At 44.8% G+C, this 22046-nt stretch overlaps 1 protein-coding gene across 2 annotated transcripts; it reads left to right on the top strand.

Annotated features, from left to right (window-relative positions):
* The first annotated feature begins 1820 nt into the window (after nucleotides 1-1820).
* On the top strand, nucleotides 1821-21609 carry Tcfl5 (transcription factor like 5). Of its 2 annotated transcripts, none has more exons than XM_052181603.1 (6): nucleotides 1821-2434; nucleotides 3317-3500; nucleotides 3915-4077; nucleotides 5617-5860; nucleotides 8685-8826; nucleotides 21392-21609. In XM_052181603.1, exons 1-6 carry the CDS (start codon nucleotides 1821-1823, stop codon nucleotides 21512-21514), a joined length of 1470 nt encoding a protein of 489 aa, XP_052037563.1. In that variant the 3' UTR covers nucleotides 21515-21609. The 2 variants fall into 2 exon arrangements, with proteins under 2 accessions (XP_052037563.1, XP_052037562.1); XM_052181602.1 differs by having other exon boundaries at nucleotides 5614-5860.
* Nucleotides 21610-22046: the final 437 nt, after the last annotated feature.

Genomic DNA, 22046 nt, shown 5'->3' with positions numbered 1-22046 from the left:
TGTAATATAGGTACCCCAAGGCCTGGCTCTGTGCCTATCTTGCTAGCCACTGCTTTTCCATACATTTAATGTTCTTTAGATTTATGTGTGTGTGTGTTGCCTGCACGTTAAGTACATGCCACGCTGGTGTCTGTGGAGAACTAAAGAGAACATTGGATCCCTTGGAACTGGAGTTACAGATGGCACGAACCATCACATAGGTGCTGGGAAACAAACCCAGGTCCTCTGCAAGAGCAACAAGTGCTCTCTTAACTGCTGAGCTCTCTCTCCAGCCTTTCTTTCCCATATTTAAATTATTTCTACATTATGTGATCTTCTTGGTTTGCCCCCTTTGTTTCTTTACACTGCAATCCCATGTTGTCTTCTTCATTTCTTGTCAGTGGTAGCTCTAAGGCTTTTGGTGAGCATTTTCAATCTATCCAGGTCTTCCCTGGGCTATATAGATCCAGATTAATAGCTTCCTTGTGTAGCATCTCCTTTAGTACAGGTCCACTAGTAATAGATAGCCATTTGATTTTTCTTCCAGTGCTGGAGATCAAACCTGGGACCTCACACATCTATCTCTGAATTCTATCCCAGACCTATGTACATTTTGTGTATTAGGAAAAAGATCATTATTGTGTCATGTGTGGTAGCATATACCTCTGATCCAGAGGCTAAGACAAGGGGATCATCCCAAGTTTGAGGCCTGTCTGGCCACAGTGTCAGTCTTGTTTTAAAAATAGCTTTGCTAGGCATAGAATGATGAGGTGATGCCATCCCTTTGGGTATACAATTATGACTCTATCTTTGCAGGCAAGCCTTTGGTGCATCTTCTTGATTGACAATTGCTGTGGGTGGGCCCAACTCACTGTGGGTGGTGCCACTCCTGGGCTGGAGGTCCTGCTATAAAAAAGCAGGCTGAGCAAGCCATGAGGAACAGTAAGCAACACTTTTCCATGGCCTCCACATCAGTACCTGCCTCGCTTAAGTTATTGCCCTGAGCTCCTTTAGTGATGGATTATTACCTGGAAGTGTCAAGAGAAAACCCTTTCCTCCCTAAACTGATTTTCATAATGTTTTACCACAGTAAAAGAAACCCTAACTCAGACACTGGATATAGAATTATATGGTGGTGCTATCTTTGCTGGGTATAAAAGAGTAGCTGCTCTCTGCTGGTAGAAAGATAGCTCAGCATATGGGAGGTCTAATCCCCAGACTGAAATAGAATGAAAACTTGGAGTGCATGTTGTATGGTACTCCAAATAAAGTACCCAAAGTGGGTGAATGAGGGATGGGCTGGGGACAGCTAGTAAAGAGCATGGTAGCACTGCAGAGGCACGTCTAGGAAGGGGCAAGATTGGGCTAAGTGGGGAATGGGGAGCATCAAGTAGCAAGTTCCTGGCAAGTGGGCAAGGAGCAGCTGACCAGGGAGGGGGCCAGCCTAAGGCCAACTTGGGGCAGTGGGCGTGTCTTTGAAAGGGTGTGATCAAAACTGGGCGTGGCCACGCGGGCGGGGCGGAGCCTGTCCAGGGTTTGAACTAGTGCAGCACACCCAGGCCACGGGTGGGGGGGGCGGGGGCGGGGCAAGCGGGCGGGCAGTTGGCTGGGGGGCGGCGGGTAACGGAGGGGCGTGGCCCAAAAGGGGTGGGGTTACCGTTGTGGGCGGGACTGCGCAGGCGCACTGCTCCTGTGGTGCTCAGCGGTTTCCCTCCCCCAACGGCGCGCCCGCGGTGGCCGGCGCGTCGTCTGCGGAGGCCGCGACCCCGCCTCGCCGCCCGCCCGCGTCTGCGTCGCCGTCCCCGCGCCCGCGCCCCGCCGTTGGGCCGCGCCGCGCCGGCATGTCGGGCCCCGGGCCGCGGGAGCCGCCGCCTGAGGCAGGCGCGACGGGCGGCGAGGCGGGCCCCGAGGGCGCGGGCGGCGGGGACGCGGCGCTGGGAGAGCCGGGGCTGAGCTTCACGACCACCGACCTGAGCCTGGTGGAGATGACGGAAGTGGAGTACACGCAGCTGCAGCACATCCTCTACTCGCACATGGAGGCGGCGGACGGCGAGCTCGAGGCGCGCCTGGGCTCCGCGCTGCTGGCCGGCCCGGGCGCGGGCTCGGGCGCGGCGGGCTCGCTGGCGCCGGCGCCGCCCGTGTACCCAGTGCTGTGCCCGCCGCTGGCGGCCGACGCGCCGTGCCTGGGCCACGTCGACTTCCAGGAGCTGCGTATGATGCTGCTGGGCGAGGCGGGAGCGTCGGAGAAGACGCCTGGCGGTGCGGACGGGACGCGGACGCGGGCGGACGGCGCGGCCAAGGAAGGCGCGGGCGGCTCGGGGCCCGACGGCGCACCCGAGGCCCGGGCCAAGCCGACCGTACGCGTCCGTCTGGAGGACCGCTTCAACAGTATGCCGGCCGAGCCGCCTGCGCCGCGCGGTGCTGAGCCCGCAGAGTCGGGCGTGGCGCTCAACAAGTGCGTGCGGGGCGCAGGCGCGGGGGCGTCGGGGAAGGAGGGGCCTGATCACAGAGCTGGTGTAGGCAGATGGGGTCCTTCTGGGCACCTGCCGGGTCTGGGTTGATACCTGAAGGGCTCCAGCAGGGCCACCTTTTGGGTCGGGAAGGATACCTGGACGGGGTCAACAGGGCTTTTTGCGGTGTCTGCGTGGACACAAGGGCAAGGGTAGGTCTTATACTTGCGAGGGCTAGTGTAAAGGGGCAGGCAGTCTGGGAACTATATAGGTCAGGCAGGTCGGCTCTGACTCACCTGTAGGTGAACTGGAATATGCACTCTATACAAGTGCTAGGTGGCAATTCTAAGGAGTACCTTGGAGGTTGTGAACCTTCGGTCTGTCTCTGCACCCCAAAAAGTAAGGGAAGCGTTCTGGGAATTGTCCCTTTTGCTCATGTTTCCCTCCTGAGTGACATGGGAAGCTACTCTGGCCTCCCATGCAGATTTGGGATATAGGCTTACAGATGTGGACTTGTGGCAGGAAAGGAGAGAGTTTTAAGATTAAGTTGAAATGTGTGGCAGCTCCTGGCCCAGTAAAGTGACCTCTCAGGTAGCTGTTGAAGACACTGACTCTGCAGTTTTCTACTCTGGCTGTCCTGGTCTTGCCCATCCTTGTCAGATTTTAAGGATGACAAATTGGTATCAGGGAGTGTTGCAGGCAGGGAGGAAGCAATGGACTTCACCAGCGCTACTGGCCAGTGGATCATTTGGCCATGTCCAGGACCATTTGAGAAACAGGGCAGAGTCTAGCATGACCTGTTAGTGGTGGAATGGGTGATGGCAATGTTTTGGGAGCCTCTCTGCCACTTATTCCTCAGGTTTCTGGGTTTTCTTTTGTCTTGGCAGTTTGGTAACTCTTATTCGACATCCATCTGAATTAATGAATGTTCCTCTTCACCAGCAACAAAACAAATGTACGACCTTAGTGAAAAATAAAACTGCTGCTGCCACTACTGCTTTGCAGTTCACCTACCCACTGTTTACAAGTGCCTGCTCCACTGGTGGGAATGCCAGCCTTGCACAGACGCAGGTAGAGCTTCTTCATTTGTGTTAAATGCAGAGCTCGTAAGTTAGTGTGATCTTGTCCCAGGATTTTTGTTTTTAAGTACGTCTTGGTGACCTTTTTAAGTTGAAATATTCGTATTGTTAGGAGCTATTAAGAAACCTAATAAAAGGGCTGGAGAGATGGCTCTGTGGTTAAGAATGCACATTATTCTGCTATATGATCCTAGGTCAGTTCCCATCTCACAGCTGCCTGTTAACTTCTGCTTTAGGGAGAATACCTACAGTCATATGCACAAACTCACACAAATACACAGTTTAAATCTTTTTTTTTAAAGGTGAAAGTTTTTCAGAAGATTTGAGCATAATTTTGTTGAGTGCAATTTACTCATTCTGTAAAGAGCTGATATTGATAGCATTCCTATTACTTAATTTTTTCCAGAGTTCTAGTAACTCATGCTCTATACTGGAAGCTGCCAAACACCAGGATATTGGACTGCCTAGAGCATTTTCTTTCTGTTACCAGCAAGAGATTGAGTCAACCAAACAGACAGGAGGAAGTAGAAACAAAGCCTTGCCGGAGCAGGTTTGGATTAAAGTGGGAGGTAAGTGTTTTCTTGGTAAACTGTAGCTGCAGGGGGCTTTGCTGGGTGGAGCCAGGAGTGGTAAGAAACCTTAGGGGTTCACCCTGCACTCCTCATTTTCAGTAATCTCTTTGAACTCTTCTGAGTTTTGAACATCAGAGTTGGCCCAAATTTGGACATTTTGAATTTGGGATCCTTTTCTTTAACAGTAGAATGAGGACAGACAGCTTCCAGTGCCTTAGGCACTGAAGGCACTTCTGGATTTTGTTTGTTTTATTTCACTTTTTGGAACAGGGTTCCTCTGTAGTCCTAGCTAGACAGGCTGGCCTCGAACTCTGAGCTCTGCCTGCCTCTCCCTCCAGAGTTCTGGGATTAATGACGTGCACTACCGCTGCTCGTGGGATTAAACATGCAGGCCACCACTGCCCAGCTGCAGCTTATTTTATTTCATACTTTGTGGGTGATGATGGGGTCTGAAATTAGCTGAGAGCTCAGAAGAGAAAGAAAAGCACTGTGTCATGGGAGTGGCAGGGCTCAGCAGGTGGTCTCTGGTATAAAGAAGCAGCATAGGCAGATGAACATTAAGGTGGGCCGTTCTTACTGTGGAGGCCAAGGAAGAAACAGCAGAGCTTCTGAATTCTTTCTCTGTCTCTCTCAAGATGTTATCCAGAATTGGTGTTAAGGACCCTTGGCTTTTTGAAACTTGTGGGAGAGGCTGTCTATCACCTGCCCTTTTTTTTGTTTGATTGAATTTGACTTATTTCTGTTCTGTGTACAATAAAGTATAAAACTGTGTTGGTTTTTGTTTTTGTTTTTTCCTTTTTTGTGGAATCACTTTAGCCTGAGAATATATTTAACTATGAACCACTTAAGTTTTGTTCTTATGTGAGGTAAAGTATCATATTAGAATATTCTCATATTAGAATAATTAGATATGAAGAAAATAATTTTTGGTAAAAATATATAATATATTCTTTTCCATCCCAAGTTCTAGAAAAAGAAAACAGAGTCTCTGTTTGTACATTCATGGGTAATAACAACTGTTGACTAAAAGGGAGGAATGAGGGTTTTAGTTCAGTGGTAGAGCACTTAAGGCCCTGAGCTCCAAATAAAAAGAGGGAGAAGCTGACATAGTTGTGTTGTTGCATGACACTCAGAAGGGGCGTTTCAGTCAAAGTTTGCAGTGTGCTGTAGGATTGGCGCTCACTGCCCAGAGACTCTGACATCACAGCTTCTGATTTCATTAATTCCTACTTGATAGTGTTAGAATATTGGATTGAAATGCAAAGCATGTATGTGCATGGGCAGACACATACAGACACACATGGGAAACAAACCAAAAAACAGAACTGAATGGTGCACACCTGTAATCCCAGTACGTAGAAGGATCAGGGATTCACAGATATCCTCAGCTACATTGAGTTAAGGCAAATTGGGCTTCCTGAGGCTCTTGGTCAGAAAAAGCAAACCCAAACAAGGTGTCAAAGATATTCAACATTAATAGGGATAAGTTAAGAATAAAAAATTAAATGACTGCTTTTTTCTTCTTTTGCAAAGAAGAAGCGCTATGTAAACAAGCAATCAATAAGAGGAATAGGAGTAGAATCCGCCAGCTGGACACAAGCGTGGAGCGAAGAGCCCTTGGAGAGATTCAGAATGTGGGTGAAGGCTCTTCAGCTTCACAGGGCACCTGGCAGTCTTCAGAGTCCTCACAGTCAAACCTGGGGGAGCAGACACAAAGCGGACCCCAGGGAGGAAGGTCTCAGCGTCGGGAGAGGCATAACCGAATGGAACGAGATAGAAGGTAATACAGTGATGGGCTGTCAGCTCCACGCATACAGTTGTTTGAGATTTGCTGATAGTCAACCTCTGTTTGGAGGGAGGTTTAGGAGCCCCTAGACTCTGGTCTCTGGTGGGCTCATGCTCTGACTGACTATGGTGGCATAAGGCCTCCTAATTGATTACTCTGATGGCATGCTCTGAAGCTACCAATGAGGCCATCTGACAGGAGGGTACTATATTGGTGCCCATCACATGATAGTTGCTATCACACAGGCTGCCAGTGTGAGCCATGTTTCCTGCATTAGTGAGATCCTGTGGCCTGCTCCCCAAGCCCAAGTTCCAAGACACTAGTGAAAGGCTAGCCTTGTCAGCAGGTCTTTAAGGAGAGTATTGGGCCTTCAGGTTAGTTGCACAGTAGATAATGTAGCTTTGTTTTGTTTGGAAGACAGGTGTGGAGGCACACATTTGTGACTGTAGTGTTTAGGAGGCACCACCACCCTGATGAAGTTGGACAGCCTCAAGTGTGAGGACAGTCTGAGATGTATAGTGAATTCTAAGCCAGTCTTATGTAACAAGACACTGCGTCCAAAAAAAAAAAAAAAAAGAGGAAACAAAAGAAAAAAAGAATGTTGGAAAAAAGGAGGTTAAAACTGTTACTGCAGTGAGTTTTATTTGTGCTCCTCAGGGTAGTATAAAAGTTGTAAGTTTTTCTCTATTGGAGTTGTTTTGTTTGAGATTTGTAGTCCTGGCTATCAAGAAACCAGCTCTGTAGACTAGGCTGGCCTTGAACCCACAGAAACCTATGTGCTTTTTCTTCCTGAGTACTGGGAGGTGTGCGCCACCACTGCCCTGATGAAGTGGGTTTTTATTATGATGTTCAATAATAATCAATTTGGTTACTTATTATTTATTTCATGTCTGTTTTAAACTCAGTAATAATAGTATATAATTTATTTTATGTATGTTGGTGTTTTGCCTGCATGTATGGCTGAATTAGGGTGTCAGATTCCCTGGAACAAGAGTTACAGACAGCTGTGAGCTGCTATGTGGGTGTTAGAAATTGAACCCAGGGCCTCAGGAAGAACAGCCAGTGCTCTTACCTGCTGAGCCATTTCTCCAGCCCTGAATAATAGTATTTAATGAGATAATAGTGAGTATTAAAGTCCCATTATTGAATGTTGAGCCAAGGTGATTTATTGCTTTTTAGAGGAATGTATTAAAACCGAGTAGATCCTTTCTTTATTTTTATTTAAAAATTTTTTTTGTTATGGTGTTTTGCCTGCATGTATGCCTGTATACTACTTGTATGCCTATGGAGGCCAGAAGAGGGCATTGGATTCTAATTGAGTCTAGAATTATGGATGTGGGTGCTAGGAATTGAACCTGGGTCCTCTGGAAGAGCAGCTAGCCCCTGGGCCTTCTCTCCAGCTGTGTTCTCTCTCTTTAAATTTAAGATTTATTTATATAATTATGTGTATGAGTGGTTTGTCTACATGTATGTATGTGTACCATGTATGTACCTGGTGCTGCTGTGAAGATCCTGGAACTGTGATTACACATGTTTGGGAGCCACTGTTTGGGTGTGGTGATCAAATTTAAGTCTTCTGTAAAACATGCTCTTAATTGCTGAGTGTCTCTCCAGCCCCGTTGTGATCTTCTTTGAGACAGGGTTTCCTTCTACAGCCCAGGCATTTTTCTTGTTACATCTATACACGGGTCATGTTATACCTGAGGAACTTCCCTTAGCCTACTCTGAATTGTAAAGCAAGTTCTGCTTACCCTGATGTGTGCTGAGTGACACGAATGGGACAGCTGCTCTGTTGAATTCTTGACAGCTCCTCATTTAATGACTTCCAATGAGTTCAGTGTCTCTCATTGTAGGGTAAGGTTACTACCTATCATAGTCTTGAGGTCAGAACGACCTGAGCTCATAGGAAAGGAGTTTGGGCTCTTGACCAGAAGTCAGAGTGCATCCAGTGAGTGCCAGTTACCATTTGATTCTAGCTGTGGGGATGAGGATGTGTAGAGTGAGCTGTACTGTTTAACTGAGTCAGCACAGTGAGGGCTTTATTTCTGGATGTGATATGTAAAGCTTAAAACAGGATGTGACAATTTTCTCAAATTTTTTTTTTCATGATGGGCATGGAAGCTAGGACCCCAGGGTTCAATAGGCAAACATCTACCACTGAGCTTCAACCCCAGCCCAAGCGCTAAATTCTCTTTTACAAAAGGAGGGGAGGGACAAGTTTGTTTTATGAGACAGGGTCTTATTACATAGCCCAGGCTGGCCTTGAATTTATGATTCTTCTGCCTTACTCTGATGCTGTCTTAGAGGCATGTTATCATCATGCCCCACTCATTTTGAAAGCTGTTCATGTACCTGAGTACATGTTTCTTCTATACATGGTAAACAAGTCATGATGCCTGAATAACAATGTGGTTGTGGGTTCGGAGCCCAGCACTGCAAGAAAAGAAAAAAAAAACAATGGAAAAAATACTTACAGAATTTTTTTTACAGAAAAAGTGCATACAGAATTTTGATTCTGAGTTCAGATATTTGCAGTCATCCCAGATGTAGAGAACTGGGCCATGAGAAGTAAATAGAGAAGTATAAGGACCCGGAGGCTGTCAGGCGTTGCAGGTGCCCTGGGGACCATGGGCAGCAATAGCCTTAGTGCTCAGTGGCAAAGGGCCTCCTGGCTCACCTGAGGCTTACAGGTGGGGCATGTCTCCAGGCCCTCAGAGGGCAGCTCCATGCATTCTGCTTTCTTTGAGTGAATGATGAACTCTGTTGCTCCTGCACTTCACCAGCTGCCCTGTATGATTACTGTGGATTTTGACTGCAGGCGCAGAATCCGCATTTGCTGTGATGAGCTGAATCTTTTAGTTCCATTCTGCAATGCGGAGACAGATAAAGCAACAACCCTTCAGTGGACCACAGCATTCCTGAAATACATTCAGGAAAGACATGGGGATTCTCTTAAAAAGGTGAGTATTCATGAAATGGACTTCAGTATTCCTGAGTTTGCTCAGAAGATGGGGATTCTCTTGATGTGGTGACTGAGCAGGTGGGCAGAGCTTGAGAATTTTCTGTTCTAGTTGTCAGTGTTACCTCTGATCCCTCTTCCTAGACTGCACTGGGTATCCTGGGCTCTGAGGTCAGATGTAAAGTCCAGTATGAAGGGAGTTCTCCCTGTTGATGTCACTTACTGAAGTCATGGTCACGACCCAGATTGCTTATGAAATATATGACTGTCAAGTGTCAGTTGTCAAATACCAAATTGTACCTGTTGTGTAGTAAATTACGTTGGGTCTGAACAGCGTTCAGGACATGATGTTTTCCTCTCAGGACTTGGTAAGGACAGCAGCTGTAGGTTTGTGGCAGAGTACTTGCCTAGTGTTTGTGAAGCCCCAGGAAAGGAAAAACAAAGAAAGCTTTGAAAGAAATGAAAGCAAGAATAGCAAAAAAGATATCAGTGTGGGATGTGCAGATAAATGCCAAATCAGGAGTCTGGCCTTCTGGTACAGAAGGAAAATTATTAGATTTTTTTGGTGTGATTAACCAGACCAGGCTGAGCCTTCACTGCCCACACACTTCTGGTTCCTTGGGGACTGCTGACTCTGTTCCTTTCCTTTCCTTCCTTTCACATGTGGGCTGTAATAGCTGGCCAGCCCTCCTGGTTTTGCCAGGACAGCTTGGTTTGGGAGTTGGCTTAGCCCTGGGATGCAATGGAAGAAAGGGAGCAATTGTGGGTTGTTTCTGTGCTGTGATTAGGAGACCCCAGTGCTAGGTTTTGGTCTCAGAATTCTGGTGGTCATAATCTGTAGCCTTTGTCCTTCAGGGATAATAAGGCCTTAGAGAAGTAAGTGAATTACTGTTTTAGGTGTATTAGAGTTTTCTAGAGGATCAGAACTGGCAGGAAAAAAAAGAGGGATTTATTAGAATGGTTTATAGGCTGTGGTCCGGCAAATCCAACAATGGTGTTCTCAGCGGAAGGCCCAAGAATCTTCAGTACACACCGGAATCCAAAAGAAGTAGGCTCTAATGCCAGTGAAGAAGTGGAATTGCCAGCCAGAGCAAGCAGGCAAAAAGCAAGCTTCCACCTTCCATGTACTTTGCATAGGCTGCTAGCAGAAGGCTAGCCCATATTAAGATGGATTGTCCCATCTCAAAAGATTTGGATTAAAAATGGGTCTTCCCACTTGAAATGATTTAATTAAGAGGAAAAAAAAACCTTACAGGTGTGTGCCCAGCTGCCTGGGTTTTAGTTAATTCCACATGTAGTCAGGTTGACAACCAAGAACTGCCATCACAATTCCACCCCTTTTCAACTCACCATACAATCTATATCTCGATATGTCATGCTTAATTTCCAAATAAAATAATAACCAGGTCATAATTACACCTAACATGATACAACTATTCTCAAGAACAATTTCAAAAGCATTACATATTTAACCATGTCATAATTACACCTACCATGATATAAGTTCCTAATACAACCACAAACACATTATAAATTTAGAATTGGTGATAATGCCCCTTGAAGGACATCGTTTTAGTATTTCAAACTTAAATATGATAACCATTGATATTCTATTAATTGATTTTACATTACATGATAAATCAAAAAACCAAATATTTCTGCAAACATTTTTAACAAAATATGACAAAAACACTCATGTCAGTTATAATTCTTATTTCTGCAACTGGTTACATGGCCTTAGCTAGTATTTACAACTTCCCCTCTACCCATTCTGTATTTCCTCCACTGTACAGTTACCTTTGTAAAAGGCTATAAGTCTGTTTGGGGAAGGACTGAAGAAAGGTTAACAGTAAAACTCAGGTACCTGTTTAATCAAGGTTCTTCCTCAGGGGAACCTGGTCATCGTTCATTCAAGGGGTTCTGAGTCTGCAAAGTGTCTCATGTCTGGAAATTGGTTTATGGGCCAAGAGTCCATTCTGCCACAATTCAGTGTAGCCTTTCATTTGAGAATTTTTCCACATAGGTAGATCAAACAAAAATGTAGTATGTTTCTTAGCTATTTCATGCTAGAAACACTATGATTGATTAGCCAGTACCAAAGGCCTGTGCTGACCATTATAAGTCAGGTCATTATGGACATTGTTTTGTCTATGCTGCCCATTATAACTGATTCATTATGCTCTTCAGTATTTTAGTCCACCTCCCAGAGCACTACATACACACTCTCTCCTCTAGAAGCCTGCTTAACTTAAGTCTGGTTATAGGTCTAGAAGCAGCTGTTGGTGACTCGGAGGAATGTATTGTCTTGCTTGGCATTTCCTTTAGACAAAGTCACTGTTGGTTTAGCATACAATGAATAATTTCCTTAGTCAAAGATGGAAAAGACAATCTTTCCAGGAGTTGAGGTGTAAGTTCATCTTCTTTGGGTGGGATAAACCCTTGAGAATCTTCAGGGTTCAAAGTTCTCAGCTTCAGTAGGTTCTTCCCACACATCCCTATCCCAAGTTACAGGATCCCATTCTTTACCAATTAATGCCCTTACTTTAATCGCTGACACCCTCTGAGGCTGGGACTTGAATTTTTGCTGTAATTCAGCCAACTTTTTTTTTTTAGATTTGGTTTTTTAGAGACAGGTTTCTCTGTATAGCCCTGGCTGTCCTGGAACTCACTCGGTAGACCAGGCTGGCCTTGAACTCAGAAATCCACCTGCCTCTACCTCCCAGAGTGCTGGGATTACAGGCGTGTGCCACCACCACCTGGATCAGCCAACTTTATAATGAGAGCTTCTATTTGATTTTCTGCAACTTGGGCTCTGTGGCTGCTGGAGAGAAGATTCTCTTCCAGGGCACACTTAGAAACCTTTAGACTGTTATGTGCACATGAAGTCAGTCAATTTTATCACTAAGTTCATTGTTCTCCTCCACTGTATTCTGAGATGTTAAAAGTTGGTTAATTTTATCACAGAGCTCATTCTTTTCCTTTGTCAATTTATCCAGAGATGCTAGGGACAAGCAACCAGCATCTTCATTTCTCTTATTTTTCCACAAATTATTGAAAGTTTTATATACAGAATCATTAAATCTATTGCCACTCACAATTGGTGAATCAGGATAAGCCAATGCATTTGTCTCCTTAAGTTTGTAAAATAGTTCACACCATGGGTTTTCGATACTCTCTGAACTTCCAGGAGAAGCTTCAGTAATTTATCTGAGTAGCAACATCTTCAACACTAAAGGTTTGGCACAAGGAAAAGGAGAACAATAAATGTCTTCAAATGCACCAGTGCCCCTATGGCTTCAGTAACTGTAGGTGTTGACAGATTAAGAAGCCTATTCTGGATACTTTTAAAAATCCGCCCTAAGACTTCTGTTGCTTCAGAACCACTTCTGGTACCAAAATCTGTATTACTCAGGGTTTTCTAGAGGAACAAACTTATAGAATATATAAAAGGGATTTATTAGAATGGCTTATAGGTTGTGGTCCAGCTAGTCCTACACTGGCTGTCTACCAACAGAAGGTCCAACATTCCAGTAGTTATTCAGCTGGTAAGGTCTCAACTTGTCTTCAGTACACACTGGCATCCTGAAAAAATAGGCTGTAATGCCAGTGAAGACATGGAGTGAGCGCAGCTTCCTTCTTCCAAGTCCTTTATGTAGGCCACAAGCAGAAGGTGTGGCCCAGATTGAAGGTGGATCTTCCCACCTCAGATGATTTAGTTAAGAAAAATCATCCCTCACAGGTGTGCCCAGATGCTTACTTCCAGATATAGTCAAGTTGGCAACCAAGAATAGACATCACACCTGTGTTGTGTGGGGCCCAGCAGGAGTGTGCTGGGAATAGGTTCAGATGGCGTGGCAGACCTGAGAGGCCTCCAGGGAGCCAGCCACACTGAACTGGACATTGCCATCCTTGTCTTGGCCCCTTTTATCACTTGTGTCTGAGTGACATTTACATCTGTACACTGTGTTGTTGCTGAGCTTTTCTTAAGTACACCTGGAGTGCACGTAGAGCTGTGCTCTTCATGGTTATTGATAACATTATTTGCTAGAATAGACTGCTGGTCTGTCTCAATAAAGCTTTACTATTTGTTAAAAAGACTTAGTGTTTGGCTTTGTGTACCTATTTGTGGTAAATTGTTGATATAAACCAGTCCAAAAAAGTGTTTATAATTTTTTAAATAAAATCTTAAAAATATGCTCAAAAAATGAAGCTTTTAAAACTAAGGATTTTTTGCTTTTTGAGATTATAACGTAATTACATTATATCCCCCTTACCTTTCCTTCTAAATCTTCCTATATATTCCACCTTGTTCTCTTTCAAATTCATGGCCTCTTTTTTTATAATTGTTGCATATATATGCATGTATGTATGTATGTATGTATGTGAATGTATATATGTGTGTGTGTAATAAATTCTTAAGTATAACTTAATCTGTATAATATCATTTGTATATATGTCTTCAGGGCTGAACGTTTGGTATTGGATAACCAATTCATGTCCTTTTCTGTGGGAAAGACCATTATATTTCTAGGCTGTCTCTGAGACTTTGTCTCACTGAACTTGTAGATGGTTTCTAGATCAGATTATTGGGCCATCATTGGCCTGAACATAATTTTGATTATTTCCATATAACTTTCTGCCTCTTATTTGCATATATGTCTCTCTGTGTGTGTGTGTATGGTTTTTTTATTTGTTTTTTTTTCGAGACAGGGTTTCTCTGTATAGCCCTGACTGTCCTGAAACTCACTCTGGAGACCAGGCTGGCCTTGAACTCAGAAATCCACCTGCCTCTGCCTCCCAGAGTGCTGGGATTACAGGCATGTGCCACCACTGCCCAGCGTATATTCTTGTTCTTTAGGATTCAATAATAAGAGTTTGCTCAGCAGATGTAATGTAATAGGTACCTACTCCAGAGTCTAGGAACCTGGTGGAGATGAGGGCTCCTGCTGGTTCACAGGGAAACAGCAGACAGTACACAGTGAGTGCCAGTCAGATTCTGCCATGGGGTGGAAGCCCCAGTGGGCCAGTAGGACTACAGGGGAGCTTTGGGTTTTAGTCAGGATGTGCAGACTGGGAAGCTGCAGTTGCACAGGTTTTCAGGTGGGATTGGCACATGTCATGGCTAAGGAGACAGCAGTGTCTGCAGCTCCACTTCTAGGGTTGGAGGGAACATAGAATTGGCAGCTGTGAGTGCAGTGGTTCTTGGGTCTTTCTGAGAAGGAGAACCCCTGAAAAGGAATTTGAATGGAGAAGGATACATGGTTAGACCACATTTCATATCCATTACTTGCTACTGGGTTCTGGTAGAAGGCTACAGCTGCAGCTCTGGAGACAGACTTGGCCAGAGGGCAGAGGAAGGAACAGCCAGCAAAACTCAGCACTGCTGTGGGCCACGGAGTGTGGGACACAATGGAAAGGTTTAGGGATGGCTTGCAGCCCCTTGGGCTGGGCATGCTGAGTTTTCAGGTCTGGCCAGCCCCTAATGGAGATGCAGAGGTACTGCAGATGAGATTTGATGTAGATAGATAACCATTGCATAGTTGAGTTCATAAGCATGTGTAGAGCCAAGAATGTGTGCCATTACCTAACCCTCAGCTGGTGTGTTGTCACTTCATCCATACATGAAATACAAGCATTATACAGATTAAGTTAAATTTAGGAATTTATATATTATACACACATACATATACATTCACATATATACATATTATTAATTTTTTTTAATTTCATGTGTATGAATATTTTGCCTGTATGTCTGTGAGCTATATGTGACTGTGGTTCCCATGGAGGCTAGAAGAAGACTTTTGAATCTCCTGGAACTGGATTTAAGATGGTTGGGAACAGCCATGTTGGTGCTGGGAATTGAACGTGGGTCCTCTGGAAGAACAGCCAGTGCTCTTAATAACTGAGCTCCCTTTCCCCCCCATTTTAGACACAATTACAGGCTTCTGTCTTCATCTAAGACTTTTTCTACACAGGCCTCTAAAAGACAGATCTTGTCATATCAGCACAGAGCTGGTGACAGAGTCTAATACCCAGTCTTACTGACACTTATGTAAGGATTCTTTTTTGTTTGTTTGTTTGTTTGTTTTGGTTTTTTTTTTTTTTTTGATTTGGTTTTTTTGAGACAGGGTTTCTCTGTATAGCCCTGGCTGTCCTGGAACTCACACTGTAGACCAGGCTGGCCTCAAACCTAGAACTCTGCCTGCCTCTGCCTCCCAGATTGCAGGGATTGCAGGTGTGCGCCACCACCCAGCTCTAACACCCGGTCTTCCTGACACTTCTGTAAGGATTCTTAAAATGACCTGTCGAAGTTTTTGTTTTGTTCATCCAGTTTCCTCCTCTCACCCCACTGTCCAGCCATGGCTCATGTACTATGTTTGATTCTACCCTTCAGTTTAAGCAACTACAATCCCACCACCCCTGTTTATGGAGGTGTTGAGGTTTGAAGAGAGATGGCTAGTGGTCTGTAGAATGTCCCTTTTGGAGTTGGGTCACTGGTGGTGATTTCTTAATTTCAGGCACAGTTATTACTTTTTAAATTAATAGTAATTTTTAAATCTCAGACACAGATATCACAAGAACCCATCCGGGCCTGCTCAGTTTCCCAGGTTGCTTGTGTGTCTGAATGATTTTTTGTAGTGAATTACAGATGCCATCTTATACCTAAGTGATGGGCTTTTTCTCTCCTTTAGTGACACAGATATAGACCAGATTAGATCAGATTAAAAGTAGATAAAGGCAGGTTTATTAGGTGCTGCTCCTGAAGATCAGGGCTCAGGATGTCGTGTACCTGGGCTAGGATGGGGAACTTACGATGTATCAACCATAAGCTGGGTCCATGCCCACATATGGTCAAGAACTGAGCACTTAGGTGGGGATTTGGGTGGCTGACAGCTTCAGGGGAGGAGGTTGCAACAGCTGCCAAGAATGTGGAACTGGGTACTTGGAGCCATTCCTTTGATCAAGTGTTTCAGTACAGGCGGGGCTGGGGGGAAAGAGGGCAGACAGGGTTTCCCTGCTTGTGCAAGGTTCCAGCCTAAACATCCCAACTTTTTTAAGTATAGGGGTGCTGGTTTAGATCTGGCTACTTCCTGCTGGCAAGGGACGATGTGGGGGTGGGAGGGGGTAGTCAAGGGTCTGGGCTGGTTATGGGTGTAGGAGCATTTAGATAACTGTCATCCTGGAGATTTTGCAAATCCATTCCTGAAGGAAGAAGAGAAGGCAAGGAGCTAGAAGAAAAGACAGATTAGTGCCATCGGCTCTATGACCGGAGCTAGCTGTGTGAAGAGTGAAGACTGCCAGAAAGAGTGGAATGGAGATGTGCCCTGCTTGTACTGGCAGAGTTCTTCAGACAGTTGTGGAGTGACTCAATATGGGTCTCCACCAGGCCAGACGTGCTCGATGTAGTAGCAGCACCTCTCTCCCAGGAAGACGCATGTGCCACCCTTACCAGCTGTGAGGAGGTCAAGGACTTTGTAGTTAGTTTTGCAGGGCTATTGAAGCTTATGAGAATCTTTTTAAGTTAATAAAAAGTTAAGTTTTAGGCATGTTAGTATTACTGTAATCTGTACTGAAATCCACATAGTAGAAAAGACTCATACCTTTGTGTCATAGTAGAGGCTTGGGAAATGATTTTGGATTAAAAGCATGAACTTCCTTTTTTTATATTTTATTTTTATTTTATGTACATTGGTGTTTTAACTGTATATATGTCTGTGTGAGGATGTCAGATCCCTCTGGAACAGGAGTTACAGACAGTTGTGAGCTGCCATGTGGTTACTGGGAATTGAACCTGGGTCCTCTGGAGTTGTAGTCAGTGCTTTTAACCCCTGAGCCATTTCTCCAGCCCCGCATGAACATTTTTAAGGTGAGCTCAGGGAAGACAAATCTGTGGAACAGAAGGGGCAAAAGCTTGATTTATCTTGATTATTTATTTATTTATTTATTTTGGTCTTTTTGAGACAGGGTTTCTCTGTATAGCCCTGGCTGTCCTGGAGCTCACTCTGTAGACCAGGCTGGCCTCAAACTCAGAAATCTGCCTGCCTCTGCCTCCCAAGTGCTTGCATTACAGTCGTGTGCTACCTCGCCCGACTTATCTTGATTTTTAGTATGACTACAAACTGTGAGAAGGGGCTTTTTCTCTCTATCCAGAAGACTGGATACATATAAATTTAGCACAATGAGAAGTCTCTTTTATGTCTATACTTAAAAGACAGCCAAAGGAAGTTTAAAATCTTGAACTTGTGACTATGATAATACCCATACTATACAAGAGCTAGAATAAATAGTGTATCAGAACTCCATTGATTAGTGTTAAAACTTCGACCCTTTGAAGTCTTTACAGTAGTATAGTGAGGGAAAGAGGCCAGAAGTATTTTCCATCCCTTTGCCACCATGCAGCACATTATCACTGTTGAAGCTTTCACATCTGACCTTCGTAATTTGGATTTACCAGCCTTACACTCAGTTCTCCAGTGTTTGCCTTTTGCACACTGTCTTACATAAGCAGAGCTCTGTGGTCAAGATTGGCATGTGGAACATTAGTGAGCACTGTAACCTAACACTGTTAATGTTTGTATTTTGCTTCTTGTCCCAGTAATACCCATCTCCACAGCTATTTCCCTGGTCACAGGTAACATTTCATTGTGAAAGGCTGTTAGGGATTTGTTGCTATAAACTTCAGCAAAATGTTCAAGGCTGCTGAGCCCCTTCTCTTCCCCCCTCTTCAAGGAAGACTCTTCCTCATGGCATCACAACACCCACTGCCATCCCATGGCTCATCTGCTTTCCTTTCCTCTTGTCACCAAGGGAGGCCACACCATCACCTGGTTACTCCCAGACCCTATCCTACCACACAGGGCTTGACCCCAGACCTTCTCTCTTAACTGAATAAAAACGGCTACCATTTCTCCTAGTGTTCTGGGGAGCTCTGGGTCTGTTGTCCTCTGCTGACACTGCCCTGTTCTTTGCCCTGCTTGCCGCTAGCTGAAAAACACCTATGCATCCCCTCAACTTAGCCCTGCTCTCAGGTCTCAGGTCTACTTCCAGAAGCCTTTCATTGTTCCTCCCAGTGTTCAGCCAGACAGGGGCCCAGGCAGGTCCTGGAGACATCCCTTGGCTTTCTGCACTGACTTTTTAGGACATCACCCTCCTGGGAGTCCTCTATGTCTGTCTTCTCAACTTAATTATGGGGTGCCCCTGGCTCAGTCTGGGATCCTGAACCTGAACAGTCAAGGCAGGTAGATGGACAGTGTGCCCTTTGTGTGCAGTGCCCCCTGTTTGGGTAGATAGTAGTGTATGTTTCTGAGTCCAAAATTCCTCCATCATCCTTTCTAGTCTAGATTCAACCTTTTGCACCCAGTGTAGGGAAGACGCACCTAGCAAAGACTACACCAGTCTTTTTGAGAACCATCTTCCTTGCAGAGATTCTGAGGCTCTCATGGCAAGACTCCTGAGGGTCTTATCTACCATTGACAGCTGGCAGCCCTTGGCCTGTCTGCCTACCAATGCTGTGCCCCATGCTCTGGTTTGCATAAACCAGAAGCTGTATTATGTATATGATGGAGAATGCCCATTTAACTGCAACCTTTATTATCTCATCCAAGTACAGTCCCTGCTACAAAACAGACCCACACCAGGTAAGTGTCATTCATGCAGCCTGTGGGGGTTGCCCTGCCTGGGTGCACTGGGGAGCTGAACTCTCTCTACCACTGACTTTACCAGATGTTGGGGGCTGGGGTCCAAAGTGGAGCTGATACAGCAGGTAATAAACACAGCTTTCCCAAGAAGAGGAAAGACAGCCACCACCAGCACTGTATGGGCTCTGCAGTGTTGATAAAGAACCTAGCAGCTAGAGTGAGTGCTGAGGCTGGTATAGAGCCCTTTGCTACACATAGCCTACACTCAGAGGTCCTAGGGTTGGGACATGAAGCTTAATGACTACACGTTTCCAAGGGTCCTGTGGGAGCATGGTTGGCACAGATGCAACAGTAGGAGAGCTAGAGAGTCACGCTTTTCAAACATTCCCAGGGAAACTGCTGTTCGTTGTAGATTGACCCCCTTTAGAACATGCCACCAGAAGTATCTGTCAGCCACCAAGCAAGCAACTGTGGCTTGTCTGTCACTGAGTGGCCAAAACTATGGTGATATGTTCTAAAAATAAAGTATTTTACACAAAATATCCCTGTACTCTATGTCCTGATCTGTGCCTGCATTGCCCATTTACTGTTCTGGGTGGCTCCTTTCTAAGGGTCATGCTCCAGGTCATGCTTCAGCTTCCTTGGTTTATTCTGTATGCATTAGTTTTTTATTTTGTTTTGTCTTTTTTAGTTCTAGTTTTACCCATTCTTGCTCTGTCCTTCCTGAGTTAAAATTAATGTCCCCTAGTCTATTCTTAGTGGGTGCATTTAAGATAAACATTTCTTTTCTCTCTTCTTTTAGAGTTAGGAGACAAGACCTCATACTACATGTAGCCCAGGCTGGCCTCAGACTCTGTGTAGCTAAGGTTGACTTTGAACTTCAGGTTTTCCTGGCTCTAGTTCTCAAGTTCCAGAATTACAGGCATATGCCACCATACCCAGTTTATGTTGGGGATTAAACCCAGGACATGAGTACCCTCTCAACTCCACCTTCCTCTCAGTCTTAGGTCTATTCCCAGAAAGCCTTTAGTTGCTGCTCCCATAGTGTTGAGCCAGAGATGAGCCCAGGTGGGTCCTCAAGACATTCCTTGGCTTTCTGCACTGGCTTCAAGAGCATCTCCCTCCTGGGGGAGCCAGGGATATAACTTAGTATTAGAGTACTTGCAAAGCCCCAGGCTTGATCCCCAGTGCTGGAAAACAAAACTAAACATTGAGATACTACTGTCAATCAGATTATTAGGAAAGAAAATAACCAGTGTTAGGAAAAGATCTGGAGGAATTCTAACACTTGTGTGTGCCCTGTTGGTAAGACCTGGTGTAGCTACCATGGAGAACGGTATGACAGTTCTGAGAAAAGAATTACCACATGACCCAGCAATTTCCACACAGTATGAAAAACCCTAGAGATTGAAAAGACTGAAACAGACATTTGGCTCTGAGCATTTATAGCAGCAGTGCTCTACAGAGTGCCAAGCAGAATCTTCTATGGGCAGACACCCATGGCAGTGTTCTGCCATGAGAAGGGTTGGCGTCCTGGCACCTGCTCTGTGGACACCCTTTGACAAGCTGAATGAGATAAGCCAGTCACCAGTGTGAGGTGCCTGGAGAGGTCAGACTCAGAGATGGAAACTGGTGTGTATCAGGGCAGGCAGTGGGATGCCACGGTTAATGAGGACAGAGTTGCTGTTTGGAATGATAGACATTTTGGAAGAAGCTTCTGGTTCAGTGAATGTACTTTATGCCTTGGAATTTTTAACTTGAAAATAATGAAACCTCTATATATTTATTTGGTAAATATTGATATCTACTAAAACAAAAATGTACAAACTCTAGATTTATTATACATTTCTAAATGTATAAAAATGGAATAGAACACTGAAGCCCCACATCCTTGAGCCTAGCATTAGACAGGGTTCGTTCACTACCTTCTCACTTCAGGGAGTTAGAGCATTTCATGCCGTTTTCTCTCATTTGTAGATGGCCATCCCCCATGTCTCTGTACTCATAGGTCTCTATTGTGTGTTTCAATTGAGACCTAAATATTTGTCCTTTTCCTCTCGGGGTCAGTTATCTTGTAGGAATTCCCACATTCTGCATTTCACAAAGTTATGGAAATGGTTAACTACTTTTTCCTGTATCTTCTAGATTAGCCTTCCTGAGGTGTCTCCCCCAGTGCTTGGGTCATCAGACTTGGTATCTATCTGGTGACACTGGTGCCAACCCTATGTTTAGTGGGTTGGCCTTACCTAGCCTTTAGACATAAGGCTTTTTAAAAGGCAGGGAGAGCTGGGCAGTGGTGGCCCACGCCTTTAATCCTGGCACTTGGGAGGCAGAGACAGGTGGTTTTCTGAGTTTGAGGTCAGCCTGGTCTTACAGCGTGAGTTCCAGGACAGCCAGGGCTACACAGAGAAACCCTGTCTCCAAAAAACAAAACAAAACAAAAAGCTGGGTGAGCGAGCAGAGATTAGCAGCTCGCAGGGAGCTGCTTTTGGTTTATACAGAGCAGCATCAGGGACTGCACCTAGCCCTTGGCTGACCAGGGATGCTCTCCAGTGTGTGTGAAGAGATAGGCCCCAACCTGGACACTTTACAAATGATGAAAATGTTATTTTTTCTAACTACAAAAAAAAAAAAAGAAGAAGAAGAAGAAGAAGAAAAAAAAAAAGACCATTTTGGCAATGTGCTCAGTCACTGAGAATTTATTGGAAAATATAAAAAATAAAAATAACACAACTGCTACTGGGGGGATTAGAGATCCCTGTTTTCTCACATACTCCTCAAAAGGTGTATACATGTTTGTGATACCTTAAATGACTGCACTTTGAATAGTTTACATGACTCCTAATTTCAGTCTCTTGTACTTTTGAAACTAGCAGCATTGATATCTTTGAACTCAGTGCATTAACAATCACTTCTTGACTTCAGGAATTTGAGAGCGTATTTTGCGGTAAAACTGGCAGAAGGCTAAAGCTGACCAGACCTGAATCCCTGGTGACCTGCCCTGCACAGGGCAGTCTGCAGAGCAGCCCTGCCATGGAGATCAAGTGACTGGACTGACCCAGGCCCTGGGAGAGAACCGCCGTTCCTGCGGCATCGTGCACATGCCTGCCATCCCGGCGTTCAGCTTGGAGTCCTCGAGAGGGATGTGGCTCCAGTTGGTGGGACTCCAGTAAGGACTTTGAGAGCACATTTTGTGAAAGTATTTATCTAAACAAAATACTTACCCACTAATGTCCGGATGACCATTTGAGGATGAAGACATCTTGATAATTAGTAATTTTTCAATTACCTGTCCGACACCATCATGTGTTCTTAACATGATAACTTAAAAAAATTAACATCCTTGGTAATTTCTTGAGTCTGGAGACTAAAGAAAACATTGCCGTTTACTTATTTTGTTTACATTTTAAATGTGCCCCTTTAGCAATTGGAAGAAGGTAAATTGTTCTTAACTAGAAGAGGTTTGGAAACTTTATTTCATTTGTTCTGTCCCCCCTATTTCCAGTCTCATGGTACTGTATTGGAAAATGCAGTGCCATTTTAAAACTTTGCTAAGAATTTTCCAGAGACTTCTTTTAAA

Source organism: Apodemus sylvaticus, chromosome 5 (genome assembly GCF_947179515.1).
Source record: "Apodemus sylvaticus chromosome 5, mApoSyl1.1, whole genome shotgun sequence".
Taxonomy (NCBI): Eukaryota; Metazoa; Chordata; class Mammalia; order Rodentia; family Muridae; genus Apodemus; species Apodemus sylvaticus.
The sequence above is the reverse complement of the archived record's forward strand: the minus strand, read 5'-3'. Positions and strand labels throughout refer to the sequence as shown.

Excerpts from the sequence above, each read along its gene's own strand:
- Tcfl5 (XM_052181602.1), top strand. The coding sequence starts at position 1,821 with ATGTCGGGCCCCGGGCCGCGGGAGCCGCCGCCTGAGGCAGGCGCGACG. Across the intron at positions 2,435-3,316 it reads TCGGGCGTGGCGCTCAACAA|TTTGGTAACTCTTATTCGAC; the intron begins GTGCGTGCGGGG and ends TTGTCTTGGCAG. Across the intron at positions 4,078-5,613 it reads GGTTTGGATTAAAGTGGGAG|AAGAAGCGCTATGTAAACAA; the intron begins GTAAGTGTTTTC and ends TCTTTTGCAAAG.